The sequence below is a fragment of the Fonsecaea monophora genome (assembly GCF_001642475.1).
Source record: "Fonsecaea monophora strain CBS 269.37 chromosome Unknown Scaff34, whole genome shotgun sequence".
NCBI lineage: Eukaryota > Fungi > Ascomycota > Eurotiomycetes > Chaetothyriales > Herpotrichiellaceae > Fonsecaea > Fonsecaea monophora.
The window spans coordinates 231187-245587 of NW_019173965.1; the positions used below are offsets into that span (position 1 = coordinate 231187).

Below are 14401 nucleotides of genomic sequence, written 5' to 3' on the forward strand. Positions count from 1 at the left end.
GTCCAATTGAAGCATAAACCTGTCAGCCCTGGGACACTTGAAATAAAGTGTGGCGAAGCCAACAAAATGCGATGCCCGTGATGGCACCCTGCATGCGCATGGGTTCCTGTCTGTCACTACCGAAATGTGGAGAGCTGGAAGGCAGTACATCTGGAGTCTACTGAATGCCAAAACCCGGGGAGGAGGCGGTGAACAACTGATCTCAGCCTGGTTGTGAGAGGCCTTCTACCTCAGTTAAGTCCATCAGGATCCTTCACAGAGCCTGTATCCGTGAATATATCCCGCTATCAGAGACCTCCGCATCTTGTCACTTGCGAAGAAGAAAGATCGACATCAGTCGCGATCTTAATGGAAGTATTCGAGTAGTGTCAAATTTGTCCATCCCCGAAACTTAAGATTAAAAATTCAGTTCGCGCCGAAGATACCACGACGACAAGCCACTAAAGGACGGCAATATCCCCGTAGTTGATAGGTCCGCCAATCGGTAAGCACGTAAAAGGAACGTTTCGCCGATTTTTTGGCGCACCAGCGGTTGGGTGGCACCGAGCTTACCATCCTGTAAATTTTCGCGGGATGGACTTTTGCACTTGTTGCCGCAAGTCTCGCTGGAAACAACAGGAATGAGAGGTGATCAGGGGGTGACGATCCTAGAGGCTCCCTCATACAGGCTGACTCCTCGTGTTGCACCTCCTGTTTGATCGCAAGGAGATTTCAGGAGCGAGGCTGGGTGCGTGTGGAAAAGTTATTTTTCTTATCATTTAGCTCCGTTCCTATCGATAAAGGGGCATGTCTGATACGCGAGTTGGCCTGAAATGATTCCCACAGCCCCTCCCGGGCTCCTAGGGTAACTCCAGGCTTCCTCCAGTGCAGGACTGGGGGAAGAAGTCTGACGAGTAGGACGGGGTGAACGGGATGACCGTCTGTTCAAGGGGAGATATTGCCAATCACTCGGCCATTAGGATGTAAAAAAAAGCCCCGTCTAGGAGGCGAAGCATGCTTACACATTGTTCCATGTGTAGGCGGAAAAGGCGACATGGGGAACTTGACAGACAACCTGCCGCGGGAGCTGCCCTCGTACCTACTTGCTAGGATGTTGGGCATTCAGATCTGACGTGGTAGGCGTAAATGCAGCCTGCACACTGGTGTGAAACACCCCTGTCTACCAGCTGGCCTCTATTGTAACAGGAGGGTGCGGGTTGTTGATTATCCTAAGGCTGAGTGGCGACAAAAATAGGTCTTCCAGAAGATTGACCAAAACTGAACTCATAGGCAACAAGCACAAAGACCCATTCCCCCTGTTGTGGTGTATGCTGTGTTGCCCCCCTAGTTTCTTGAGAATTTTCGACTCGTCCAGACAGATCCGTGCCACTGGCATAGGGAGAGATCGTCGAGATCTCCGGTCAGGATTCGTTTGTCCGGGATTGTTCTGGCTCTGGTATCTCGGAGGGGCTCTTTTGGTTACAGTGTCTCTTTGTGGTCTGGGTCGGCCAGCGCGGCAAAAGACTAGAGGAAGGCGGTCAAAAAGTCATTTGATGGGGGAGAGTGATGGGGGCGCCAGGTGAAATAATGGGGCGATGCGGCCGGATATGACTGGCGAATAGACCAGGGGCTTTTAGGGACCGGCAGCACTAGCGAAAAAAATTTCTGTGAGCAGAGAACGGCGAAGTCCAGAGACAAAATAAAACTCAGGCCTGCTCACCCTGTCCATCCTTCTTCCTTACCATCTCTCCTCTCCCATCCTCTTTCTCCCCTCTAGACTCTTTGCATTTTCTCTGCTTGATAGAGTCTTTGCACATTCTTTTCCCCTATCCTCTTAGAGCCAGATAGAGCGAAGGACCGGCGTGGAAAGCGCAGTCTTCGTGGGCACCCCCTTCAGCCGACATAGACCGCCTTTTTTTCACATTCCCGAAATTTTCCACCCACAAAAACACCAGATTCGACATATCCAACCCTTTGAGAACTCTCTGAGTTTCCTCCAGAGATGCCCTCTGTCGACACCATGTCTTCTACTCCGACTTCCTCGTCAAAAGAGACGAAACAGTCGATCGCCACCCTCGAGCAGTTGCTGCACCAACTGTCCATCTCGAAAACTCAAGATGAGGCAAATGGCGCCGCTGGCAACGTCGCCACATTCTTGAACGGCCCTATCGAGGAGCACGATGTGCCTCTTAAGGCTGTCGAGATCCTGAAGAAACAACTCGGCAACAAGAAAGATGCCGTTGTGCGAGAACGTGCTCTCGATGGCATCCGAGCCGTTGCCTCACACTCCACCATTGCCCCCGGTGCCGAGCCCTACCTCATCTCTCTCCTGCCACTGGCTCTCGCTGCGGTGGGAGACAAGATGGTTTCGGTCAAGAACGCTGCGCAGGCCGCATCTCTTGCCATCGTTAAAGCCATTAACCCCAACGCCGTCAAGGTCGCCCTTCCTCACATCCGAAACTCCATCATTACGGCACAGAAATGGCCCGAGAAGATGACTGGTCTCGATTGTATCGAAGCCCTTGTCGAAACTGCTCCTACCCAGCTTTCCTTCCTCGTCCCGACCCTCATCCCGATTGTTTCGGAGTCCATGTGGGATACCAAGCCTGAAGTCAAGAAGAAGGCCTACGGCACAATGGAGAAGATCTGCAAATTGATCGAAAACAAGGACATCGAAAAGTTCATTCCGGAACTCATCAAATGTATTGCTAAGCCTGAGAACGTCCCCGAGACCGTTCACTTGCTCGGTGCCACCACTTTCGTTACTGATGTCCACGAGCCGACTTTGGCCATCATGGTTCCTCTCCTGGAACGTGGTCTGGCTGAGCGGGACACTGCCATCAAGCGAAAGGCCGCAGTCATTGTGGACAACATGTGCAAACTGGTCGAGGACCCTCAAATTGTCGCAGCTTTCTTGCCTAAGCTGATGCCTGCTCTTACGAAGAACTACGAGAACATGGCTGATCCTGAGGCTCGTGAGAAGACGAAACAGGGCTTGGACACTCTCAAGCGAGTTGGTGCTGTGAAAGAAGACGGCTCCTTCCCCAAGATCGACAATGCTGGTGAAATCGCCACTGTGGTCCCGATTCTGAAGGAAATTATCGAGCAAAAGCACAAAGGCGCCGTTGCAAAGGCTGATACCGTCATTGACTACGTTGCCGCCATCGCTGGCCAGCTGATCGATGAGAAGATCACCGACGAGCCTGACTGGGTTTCCAACACCGTCGAATATCTCAAGACCATTGTTGGTGAAGCCGACGCCAAAGCCGTCGCTGAGACTCTCCGTAAACGTGCTTCTCCAGGTATCGAAGATGAACCTGAGGCTGAACCCGATGAGGAAGAGGGTGAAGATCTCTGCAACTGCACATTCAACCTGGCCTATGGTGCTAAGATTCTCCTGAATCAAACTACGCTCCGGCTCAAGCGTGGCCAGCGCTATGGTCTGCTTGGACCCAACGGTTCCGGTAAATCCACTCTTATGCGAGCCATCAACAACGAGCAGGTCGAGGGTTTCCCCAAGCAATCCGAGGTCAAGACTGTTTTCGTTGAACACGATCTCGACGCCGCTGATACTGAACTCACCGTCATTGGCTGGACCGAAATGAAGCTGAGATCCGTCGGCATTGATACTCCCGTGGAAGAGATCAAGGCCAAGCTCCTGGAGTTCGGTTTCCTCGAATCCCAGATGGAAGGCCCCATTACCTCGCTCTCTGGTGGCTGGAAGATGAAGTTGGCTCTTGCCCGTGCCGTCTTCGAGAACCCTGATATTCTCTTGCTCGATGAACCCACCAACCACTTGGACGTGAAGAACGTCGCCTGGCTCGAGAACTACCTCATCAACTCTCCTTGCACGTCAATCATCGTCTCGCACGACTCTAAATTCCTGAACAACGTGATCCAACATGTCATCCACTACGAACGCTTCAAGCTCCGCAGATACCGTGGTAATCTGACCGAGTTCGCCAAGCGAGTCCCGTCTGCTCGGTCCTACTTCGAGCTCGGTGCCTCTGAGTTGTCGTTCAAATTCCCCGAACCTGGTTTCCTCGAGGGTGTCAAGACCAAGGCTAAGGCCATCGTCCGTGTCAACAAGATGGCATTCCAATATCCTGGCACCGACAAGCCTCAGATTCAAGACATCACTTTCCAGGTGTCTCTTGGCTCTCGTATTGCAGTTATCGGCCCCAACGGTGCTGGCAAGTCCACCCTTGTCAACGTCCTCACCGGTGAATTGATCCCCACATCTGGTGAGCTCTACCAGCACGAGAACATCCGTATTGCATACATCAAACAGCACGCTTTCGCCCACATTGATAACCATTTGGACAAGACTCCATCCGAGTATATCCAATGGCGATTCCAGACCGGCGAGGATCGTGAAACCATGGATCGAGCAAACAAGATCGTCACCGAAGATGACGAGAAGGCCATGGACAAGATCTACAAGATTGACGGTACCCAACGACGCGTCATTGGCATCCACGCTCGGAGAAAGTTCAAGAACTCGTACGAGTACGAATGTTCGTTCGCACTGGGTGAAAACGTCGGCCAGAAGAACGAGAAATGGACTCCCATGATGACTGCCGACAACGCCTGGATTCCTCGCTCTGAAATCCTAGCTTCCCACCAGAAGATGGTCGCCGAGGTTGATCAGAAAGAAGCTTTGGCCAGCGGTCAGTTCCGACCTCTGATCCGACGTGAGATTGAGGCACACGGTGCCAACTTCGGACTTGATGCCGAGTTGATCTCCCACTCTCGGATGCGTGGTCTTTCGGGTGGTCAGCGTGTCAAGGTCGTGCTTGCTGCTTGCACATGGCAACGCCCTCATTTAATCGTTTTGGATGAACCGACCAACTACCTTGACCGTGACTCGTTGGGTGCCCTGTCCAAGGCTCTTAAGGAGTTTGAGGGTGGTGTTGTCATCATTTCCCACAACGCCGAGTTCACTGAGTCTCTGACCGAAGAGGTTTGGAGTGTCATGAACGGCAGAATGACCCCCAGCGGCCACAACTGGATTGTAAGTTGATTCGACCCAGAATTATCGCTGTTGAACTGTACTAACTCTTTATTTTAGCAAGGTCAAGGCTCTGGTCCTCGTTTGTCGGCAAAGGATGACGATGAGGAGGAGAAGTTCGATGCTATGGTATGTCCAAATGTGTCAAGTCTTTTCTTGGAGATGAGATACTAACTGTCCTTGCAGGGCAACAAGATCGAAGGCAACAAGAAGGCGAAGAAGCTTACTTCGTCTGAGCTGAGAAAGAAGAAGAAGGAACGTATGGCCCGGAGAAAGCGGGGTGAAGAAGTCTTCTCGGATGAGGATGACTAGATGTTGACACGATTACCTTTCGATGATTTACGGCTTAAGGTGCATTGGGAGGCATTGAAACGAATCATGGTCGTTTAGAAAGGAGTGGCTGGAGTTTCTGAGGCAACAACGCAAAACAAATCCGCTTGGAGAGGGAAATAGAGGCCGATTTCTGATACCCTCTCGATGATAGAGCATAGACAAGATAGAGCACTGAAGATTTCAGTCCGTCATAATGGATTCGCTTGTCAGTTCGAAACTTGGAGTCTTCCGACAACTACATTATTATGTATAATAATGGGATAGTTCACGCTGAAGACGTCTCACTGTAGCCTCGTCTGTGTAGAGTAGCCTTGCTCAGCCTTGCTAAGCAGACCCGAACACTACTACGAGATAATGGGGTCTCACATACGCGTCGTTCTCAGCATTGTACGACACTCGCTCTGTGTATTCAACGAGTGGAGTGATCGATCTGCTGTGGTCACGCAATTTACTAACTGTGTGCAGTGTTTGTACAGTAATGGCGAATCTAGTGTTCCAAATGGGTATGTGGAGCAGTTTCTGTTCTTGCATACCGAGTACGAGTCACATACTTCACTTCGTACTCTTACTCTTACTCTTGCTTGCACTTCGTTCAAATGCCGACGCCACCGGAGACACAGCCACGGGATTCCCATCGACTGATTGGTGAAAGGGTCAGCACTTTGCAGTCTTTTCATCCCAGGATTTGGATCACATTCTTGGGTGCTTGCATCTACTGCAAGTGACGAGTACTTGTACCATTCTGACCAAAACAAGTGTGTCCATCTGACAACTAATACCAGAAGCGAAGACCTCCTCGATGCTCCCACAAAAGCCCATCCAGTCCCACCTATTGGCGCCGAGCCTCGCTGAATGCTGACCGGAAAACGCCTGGAAAAATCCCACCTGGCACATGGCGCGCCACTTAGTGCCACCACCCACGAGTGTGTACCGGACGGCACAGCACCTCTTTCAGTATCCCTTCGTTGGTCCTCTGTGCTCGTCTGAGAGAGCCCACCTCCTCCTAACTAGACACCGTCACTACGGATGGCGTAGCCCCGTGGGGGTAAACCACTACTCAAGAGCCGGATAATGCACCCAAGATACCACTGGGACAAACAATACCTTGAAAGTCCTCGGCCGCCCTCCACTACTCTGAATGGCGATTTTCCCGGGGCGATATGTTCCCCAGAGGGGCGGGGCTCCTTGGGATTTCCTCTCAGGTTCGAACCTGCTCCTAAAGACCGAGCTAGACTCTGTGTTACAGAGTGTCTTATGATGCCGTTGCTTTCGGCAGATCACAGAGACTGAAGGCTCTGGTCCTTGTGGAAAGTTTGATATGGCGAAAACACGCCTTCCTTTTGGAGACCACACCGTGAGACAATAAATAACCAGCAGCATTCCGCTTGCCATTTTGTTCTCTGAGCTTTCGATCCCCTTTGGCCCTCTACCTTCCTCTCTTTTCCTTTCTGGGTCCAGAGTATTGGCCTTGACTTGTGCTACAACCCGGAGGCGTCCACTGACCAAGTCTAACAGCTTATCTTCCCTCCGGAGGCTTATTTTACACTCTTTCGCCACTCTTTGCGTGTTCTGATTCGAAAGATTAGCCAAGATGGGATCGGTTGGTTACAAAGTGACGGATGGACTCTATGCCCATCCGCTGATCTCAGAGAGAGCAATTGATGAGCCGAGGCCACTCAAAGTCATTTATATTGGTGCTGGCGTGTCTGGAATTTGTGCCGCCATACAGTTTCCTCGATTCCTACCGACTGTGGAGCTCGCAATCTATGAGAAGAACGCCGACGTGGGCGGTACTTGGTATGAGAATAGATATCCTGGATGCGCCTGTGGTAGGTCCAGCACGACGTGGCAACGATCCTTAATTGACGCAACACACAGATATCCCTGCTCATGCGTATCAACTGAGCTTCGAGTCAGAAGTGCATTGGAGCAAATTCTATGCTGATGCCCCAGAAATCCTTCAATACTGGAAACGAGTTGCCGACAAATACGATGTCAAGAAATATATGAAGTTTGGCCACAAATGCATCGAAGCTCGATGGAACGAGGAAACCTCGAAATGGCACGTCAAGTTCCAGAGATTAGATACCAGCGAGGTCGTTGAAGACGTCGGCGACGTCTTCATGACCGGCGTTGGTGCTCTCAACGAGTGGAAATGGCCAGACATCAAAGGTCTGCACGACTTCAAGGGCAAGCTGCTCCACAGCGCAGACTGGGACTCGAGTTACGATATCTCGGTGAGTTGCCCCTGTTTCCGTCCCAGGGCCCTTGCTGACTGATGTGGAAGGGCAAAGACATCGCGGTCATCGGCGCCGGCAGCAGTGGTATTCAGATCGTTGCCACCCTGCAGCCAAAAGTCAAATCCATGGACCACTATGTGCGTGGCCGGACGTGGATCGCAGCGACATTTGGTAACGAGCTTGTCCGGGCCCGTAACGATGGAAAGGATGGGAACTTTAACTACACGCGAGAGGAAATGGAGGCTTGGGAAAAGGACCCTAAATCTTACGTCCAATATCGCAAAGCGCTTGAAGTCGGTATGCAGGGCGGTTTTGCTCTCACACACAAGGGGACGAAAGAGCACGAGTGCGCGTGGTCATTATTTAACCAGGACATGAGGAAGCGGCTGGAGAAGAAGCCAGAGATTGCCGAACATCTCATCCCCGACTTTCCACCTCTCTGCAAGCGATTGACTCCCGGTCCTGGCTATCTTGAAGCCTTGGTCGCCGACAATGTTGACGTGATCGCGACCAAGATTTCACATGTCGACGAGACGGGCATCGTGACGACGGACGGGAAGCATCGACCAGTTGAAGCGATCGTCTGTGCCACCGGATTCGACACGTCTTTCCAGGGTCGATTTCCGATCTATGGACGTGGCGGCGTCAACCTTCAGGATCGCTACAAAGAGCGCCCAGAAACGTACCTCAGTGTGTGCACCGACCACTTCCCGAATTTCTTCCAGTCCTTTGGTCCCAACGCCGGTCTCGGCAACGGTAATCTCCTGATCATCATCGAAGCCATCGCCAACTATGTCGGACAGATTCTCCAGAGACTAGGACAAGGAAACACCAAGACGATTGAGCCCAAGCGGAAAGCGGTAGAGAACTTCACAAATTATTGTGAAGCCTTTTTCGAACGGACGGTCTTCTCAGCTGAATGTGGGAGTTGGTACAAGTCATCGCCACCCAACGCGACTCCGGAAGAACGAAAACGAGGCCGGGTAACGGCGTTATGGCCCGGCAGTAGTATTCATGCTGTTAAGGCACTTGAGAAGGTGAGATTCGACGACTTTGAAATGACTCCAGCCGATGGAAATGAGTTTGGATGGTTCGGCGACGGATGGGCCTCGGCAGAGAGAACGGGAGATGTGGAGGGTTTGACATGGTATCTGAACAACACAAGCTTCACACACGAACCATTGGAAAAGGGCGAGAAATTGAAGGTGACCGAGGACAAGGTGGTGATCAACGGGGATGCAGAGGGCGTCGAGAAGGGCGAGATTGTAAAGGAGATGCAGGTGCCTGACGGGGTTGCTGCGACGTAGAGGAAAGCAATGAGTGAGTATTGTGTGTTAATGAGATAATATATCAATAGCTCCACCTCACCACCATTCAAGACTGCTTCTTCCCAAGACTAAAATAACAGACTATGCCTCGGAAGGACATTGTAGCCCAGGAGGGCCATCAAAGTGTATCAGGCCATCAGGGCATCTCCGCTCCATGTCCAAGACCCAAGAGATTGCTCATGACTCAGTTCAGTTACATACTGTGTGAAGATACACGGTTATCACCATGAGAATCCGTGGGACAAATCCTTCTCCTCATCCTTTCTTTCTCTTCGACTCCTGTATAACAGACGGTTCAAAGACCTCGACAACATGGCCTTGTGGAGGCTGTTGGGCATTTCCACCTCAGCCGTGGTCGTCTTGACCAGCCTCGCTTATCTCCTCCTCGTCGCCTCCCTCTCCACTTCCCCCTCGGATCCAACCAGGCATCCACTGTTCGACCCGTCTGCCTCGTCATCTGAGCACCCTCACAGACACTTTCAGGCGCCTGCAGAAAACCCCTGGGCAGAGCTGGACGAGGTGGAAGCGTCGCAGGTGTATCTATGGCTTCAGAAGAATACTAATATATTCAACTCGACCGATGACCGCGCGGGTGGGAGTCGAGGGGACAACAACCCGCTGAATCTGATCGAACTGCTCCGGCCCAATAAATCTAGTGTGGTTGACTATCTAGACCACAATGGCCCTATCCCAGATCGCTGGGCTCGCCTCTCTGCCGTCGAGACCAAGGGTGATGACGCCTTCATCGTCGAATACATGGTCGGTCCGCTGCCACCCTCCAACAATACCCAGATTCTCCCCTTGACGTACTGCCACAATTCCGGCCGCAACTATGTTCAGAGCCCTGTCTCGGATGTCTTTGCGCTGCTGGAGTGGGCGCTGTCCATCGGTGAGAACGCATCCGATGTCACCCAGGAGCTCTTGGGCGCAAAGACCAACCGTGACGATCTCGACGATCCCAATGGGTTGGTCATGGGTTCCAGACCTGCACTCATCGAGTCTGGCCGCATGGTACACTGGCTGGAGTTTTTCGGGCCGGGCATCAAGTCCGATGGCCGCAGCCTCTTGCCGCAAGGGCTGTACGTCAAGCTGAACGTCCCCAACGCAAACCCGGAGTCCTGGACGACGAGCGAGTGGTTCTACAACGGGATCCTGTACGACAATCTTACTATGCTACGGCAAGCTATGGCGTCGCCCAGGTTTGAGCGCCTGACGGTCAATGAGGACGGGGAGTGGACCGACACTGAAGGCCTCAGCACGTCCACCCCAGAGCGAGACATGCCACCACCACTGTCGATTCAGCCGTATGGCCCTCGCTACCGCCTCGACCGGTCGGAGAAGTACATCTCGTGGATGGGCTTCTCGTTCTACCTGTCGACCTCGCAGGCCACGGCGCTCTCGCTCTTCGACATCCGCTACAACAACTCGCGCCTCATGTACCAGCTCGGCCTGCAGGAGGCGCTGGCCCACTACGCCGGTGTCGAGCCCATGCAGTCCGGCCTCGAGTTTTTGGACACCTTCTTCGGCATGGGCAAGATGATGTTCAGCCTCGTCCCGGGACTGGACTGTCCCGGCCACGCCGAGTACCTCGACATGTCGTACCACCGGGGCGGCAAGATGTATACGAACCGCAACGCTATCTGCGTCTTTGAGTACACCTCGGACGCGCCGTTGCAGAGACACACCTCGGCCTTTAGCGCGACCGTCAGCAGAAACACGTACCTTGTGGTGAGGAGTGTGAGCACGGTGGGAAACTATGACTACACGGTGAGCCCCTCTTAAACGACCGTAGCCTCGTTTCTCCCCCCTTTTTCTCTTTTCTTCTTCTTACTAGACAATCTCTCCGCTAGGTGGGAACGCATTAGCCCATGACACTGACTCATGTACACAGATCGACTATATCTTCTACCTCGACGGCTCGATCGAAGTCAAGCTACGGGCAAGCGGCTACATCTTCGGCGCGTTTCACGCGGAGCCACGCTCGTCGTCGCCACTCCGACGGGACTCGTCGACCAACGAATACGGGTACCGTGTGCGGCCGGCCCTGCACACCTCGATGCACGACCACGTGGTCAACTTCCGCGCGGACCTGGACATCTGCGGCACGGCCAACACGGTTGTGCGGACGTCGATCGAACCCCTCGAGCGGGCCTACGACTGGGACCAGCCCGAGGTGCCGGGCCCGCGCAACACGATGCACATGGTGCACACGCCCGTCAAGCACGAGACGGGGCTCAACTGGCCGCGCAACGCCGGGGAGATGTTCCTGATCACATCGCCGAACAGCACGAACAAATGGGGGGAGACGCGGGCGTACCGCATCCTGCCGGGCACGGGGATGGGCAACCCGGCGCACCTGACGGTGGTCAACTCGACGGCGCTGGGCAAGGCGGCGACTTGGTCTACGGCGGACCTTTGGGTGCTGCGCAACCACCCGGCGACCGAGCCCGGGTCGGCGCACCACTACAACGCGCTCGAGCCGCTGACGCCACTGGTCGACTTCACCCGGATGGTCGAGGACCGCGAGGCGGTCGAGGAGGAAGACCTCGTGCTGTACTTCAACCTGGGCGGCCACCACGTGCCCAGCAGCCAGGACATCCCCAACACGCTGATGCACACGAGCGCCAGTTCCGTGATGTTCATGCCCTTTAACTACTTTGACGACGACGTCAGCAAGCCGCTCCGGCAGGGCGTGCGGGTTGATCGAAGCCGCCACGGCGCATCACAAGTGAAGGGGGACGATGCCGCTGCTGCGAAGGAAGAAGTGCGACGAACCCCGACGAACCGGGCCGCCCGATCCAACCACGCAGCAGCAGCAGCGGCAGTCAAACCGGAGGAGATGGACAAGAAGAACCCTGCTACCACTCATGATACTGCTGGCGTTGACGACCCCCACGACGGCATCTCCTGGTTCGGCGCGCGGTACACCGCCCCCGTGCTGGTGACGGAGCAAATGCTCTCGCCCGACCTGAGCCACTACATGAAGGAGCGGGACGACGGGGAGCAAGACGGCTGGAAGACGGTGAGGAATAACGTCGGCGGCGGGCTGTACGGGTTGTTTGTCGGCAAGCAGAGAGAGCAGGGGAGCGGAGATTCTCGAGAGCGCGAAGGCGGCGCGCGGCTTGATTGGTGATTGGTGATTTGTCGTCAGCCTTATCGCGGCGCTTCTCTTGCGGCTAAACTTGCGATTTGACTTGCGATATAGAACGGGAAGGGGAAAGAGGAAAGGCAGGGGAAGAGAAGAGAAGAGGTCGTCAACGACTCGAGATCGAGATCGATGACGATGACGAAGATGATGACGAAGAAATGATTGACGTCTTTGTCTTTGGGGGGAATATCTTAGAGCACATTTGGCTGTTCAGGCTGTGACTTGTCTTGATATGACATGTCTTCTCTTGTCGGCTTGGATATGATATGATATTATGTTGATGGTATAGAGAACTAGGTATACTGAAGTCGTAGTGGGAGAATTAGAAGATGGGTCAACAAAGAGAGAGAGAGAGAGAGAGAGAGAGAGAGAGAGAAAACATGATCGTGATGCCATATACTTCTAAAGTCCCAGTTCCCAGTATCAAGTCACAATTCTATTTGCGCTTGTCCTTCCACTTCCATTCCCCTCGAGAGACTGAGTTCGTTTCTCGACCTTCAACATCTTAAATGCCTAGACACATGCCCAAACCGTCTAGATCACCCCCAGTCATCTCGAACTTGCTCATGCTCATGCCCCAAATCTACTTGTTTCACTGTCAACATACATACACACCACACACTTGCCTTTCACCCTTTCAGGGCCCCCCGCCTTTTCCATCTCCCTTTCCTTTTCTCTCTCCAAAACCTGTTCCCTCCGCTTTCCCCGGCCCCAGCTCTGGATTCAAGCGTCGCAGCGGGAATGAAAAGTTGAATCTGTCTCGACGTTTCCAAGTCCTGGTTTTGTCGCTGTTGTTGTTGTTGCGAGTAGTGACGGTCTTCAGGATCGACGTGATGCCGCCCCCCGTCTTTGCACCTCCCGGCACGACGAGGTTTGGATTCCTCCTCCTGGCGGCGGCGTTCTGGTCGGAGCCCGTTTCAAAGTCGCTGTCTTCGAAGCGGCGGTGGCGGCGGCGTTCGTCGTGGAAATCAACCTGTTTCGTCACAATCACAAGTCAGCAAGCAGGGTCCTTTCGCTCGGAATGTACATCGGTAGAACTACGTGGCGAAGGGAACTTGCCGTTCGCTTGGAGGGAGCAGGAAGAAGTGGAAGAAGGCGCACCTCGTCGTCGTCATAATCATCATCATCGTATTCACTTCCCGAGTCGTAGGGGGAAAAGGGGCTGACGATGCTGCTGGTCCCAGTCCCGGTACCCGACTTCGCTTCGTCTCCTCTTCCTCCTCCGCCGCCGCCGCAGAGGTTGAAGTCAAAGTCTATCACGTACCCGGAAGGCACACGTCTACCTGGATGCGGCTCGTCGTGTTCATGGATGGTCTCCAGGTTGGTTTCGGAAGAGGAGATGGTGTGCGTCCGGTCGAATAGACGGGCAGTTGTCGTGTTTCGATCTGGTGTGCTCGTGAGGTTCGGGGTATTCGTGGGTTTCAGCGACAGTTCGCGAAACGCGGAAGGATCTGTTGCCGATGCTGAAAGAGATGTGACCTCGTTGCTGATATTGTTGTTGCTGCTGTGAGCTGGGGCGGTCGAAGCCGATGATTTCGAGTTCGCGCACACAGGTGGCAGATAGTCCATGGTTCTTTTGGCTTCGAGCGCGGCTAGAAGACTGGCACGACCTTTCTTTGCATTCACATTCTCAGCATTCATAGGTACCGGCGGGCCACCCTGAGTGTCAATCCCGGCGTCTTCTCCGTACAGCCACACGAGATTGAAGAAGAGTGTCTTTGCAGTGGTGTATTGGCGCACAAACGGGCCGACATTCATGGCCAACGTGGCCCGAATGAAGCGACACGTCGCTGTGTTGGCCGCGTTCCATTCTCTGCGTTCCTTATCGACCGAAGCTTGGTCTTCGACGCTCCAAGAGGGCGGAGATTGAGGTTCCGCCCAGCTGCCAAGTATCAGATCCGAAGAATGGGGATTGGACAGGAGAACCGGCTGGATGTCAGAGTGCCATCGATAGAAATTCGACTTGCCCTTCAGGGTGTCGATGGTGTCGATGGCAGGGAATTTCAGCTCGCAAAAGTAGGCATGTCGGGTGTACGAAGGTGGCATTCTGATGATGCACCACAACTACTTCCAGAGTTCAAAATGCAGGCTCATGAGATCAAAGGGGATATGTAGATGTGCTTTTGAAGCTTCAGGTCCTTCGTCGCTTGATCAGAGAGGATTTAGCTCCTGATTCACTGTCGCCGTCTCCGAAGCACACACGTCCAGGTTTGGTCTTAGGTGGGTAAGACACCTGGTCCACACTGACTTTTCGTTCTGTCGAGATTCTCTGGCACAGGTCGTTTTCCAAAAGTCCCTCAAGAAACCTTTGTAGAATATCTAGGACTTTCTGTGTCGTTAGTGCGCCGATAAATTGAAACAC

General features: G+C 53.5%; 4 protein-coding genes across 4 annotated transcripts; 3 read left to right on the forward strand and 1 right to left on the reverse strand.

Moving 5' to 3' along the window:
- Positions 1-1999: 1999 nt before the first annotated feature.
- Positions 2000-5302, forward strand: AYO21_05461 (hypothetical protein; the record flags this gene model as incomplete). Its single annotated transcript, XM_022655430.1, has 3 exons — positions 2000-4993; positions 5051-5119; positions 5177-5302. 3 exons carry the CDS (start codon positions 2000-2002, stop codon positions 5300-5302), a joined length of 3189 nt encoding a protein of 1062 aa, XP_022512322.1.
- Positions 5303-6914: 1612 nt separating this feature from the next.
- Positions 6915-8870, forward strand: AYO21_05462 (hypothetical protein; the record flags this gene model as incomplete). Its single annotated transcript, XM_022655431.1, has 3 exons — positions 6915-7152; positions 7202-7560; positions 7611-8870. The coding sequence occupies 3 exons, from the start codon at positions 6915-6917 to the stop codon at positions 8868-8870; spliced, it is 1857 nt and encodes a 618-aa protein (XP_022512323.1).
- A 333-nt stretch (positions 8871-9203) lies between these two features.
- On the forward strand, positions 9204-12024 carry AYO21_05463 (hypothetical protein; the record flags this gene model as incomplete). The annotated part of the gene is made up of 2 exons (XM_022655432.1): positions 9204-10658; positions 10783-12024. The coding sequence occupies 2 exons, from the start codon at positions 9204-9206 to the stop codon at positions 12022-12024; spliced, it is 2697 nt and encodes an 898-aa protein (XP_022512324.1).
- Positions 12025-12676: 652 nt separating this feature from the next.
- On the reverse strand, positions 12677-14085 carry AYO21_05464 (hypothetical protein; the record flags this gene model as incomplete). Its single annotated transcript, XM_022655433.1, has 2 exons — positions 12677-13012; positions 13141-14085. 2 exons carry the CDS (start codon positions 14083-14085, stop codon positions 12677-12679), a joined length of 1281 nt encoding a protein of 426 aa, XP_022512325.1.
- Between the last annotated feature and the right edge of the window lie 316 nt (positions 14086-14401).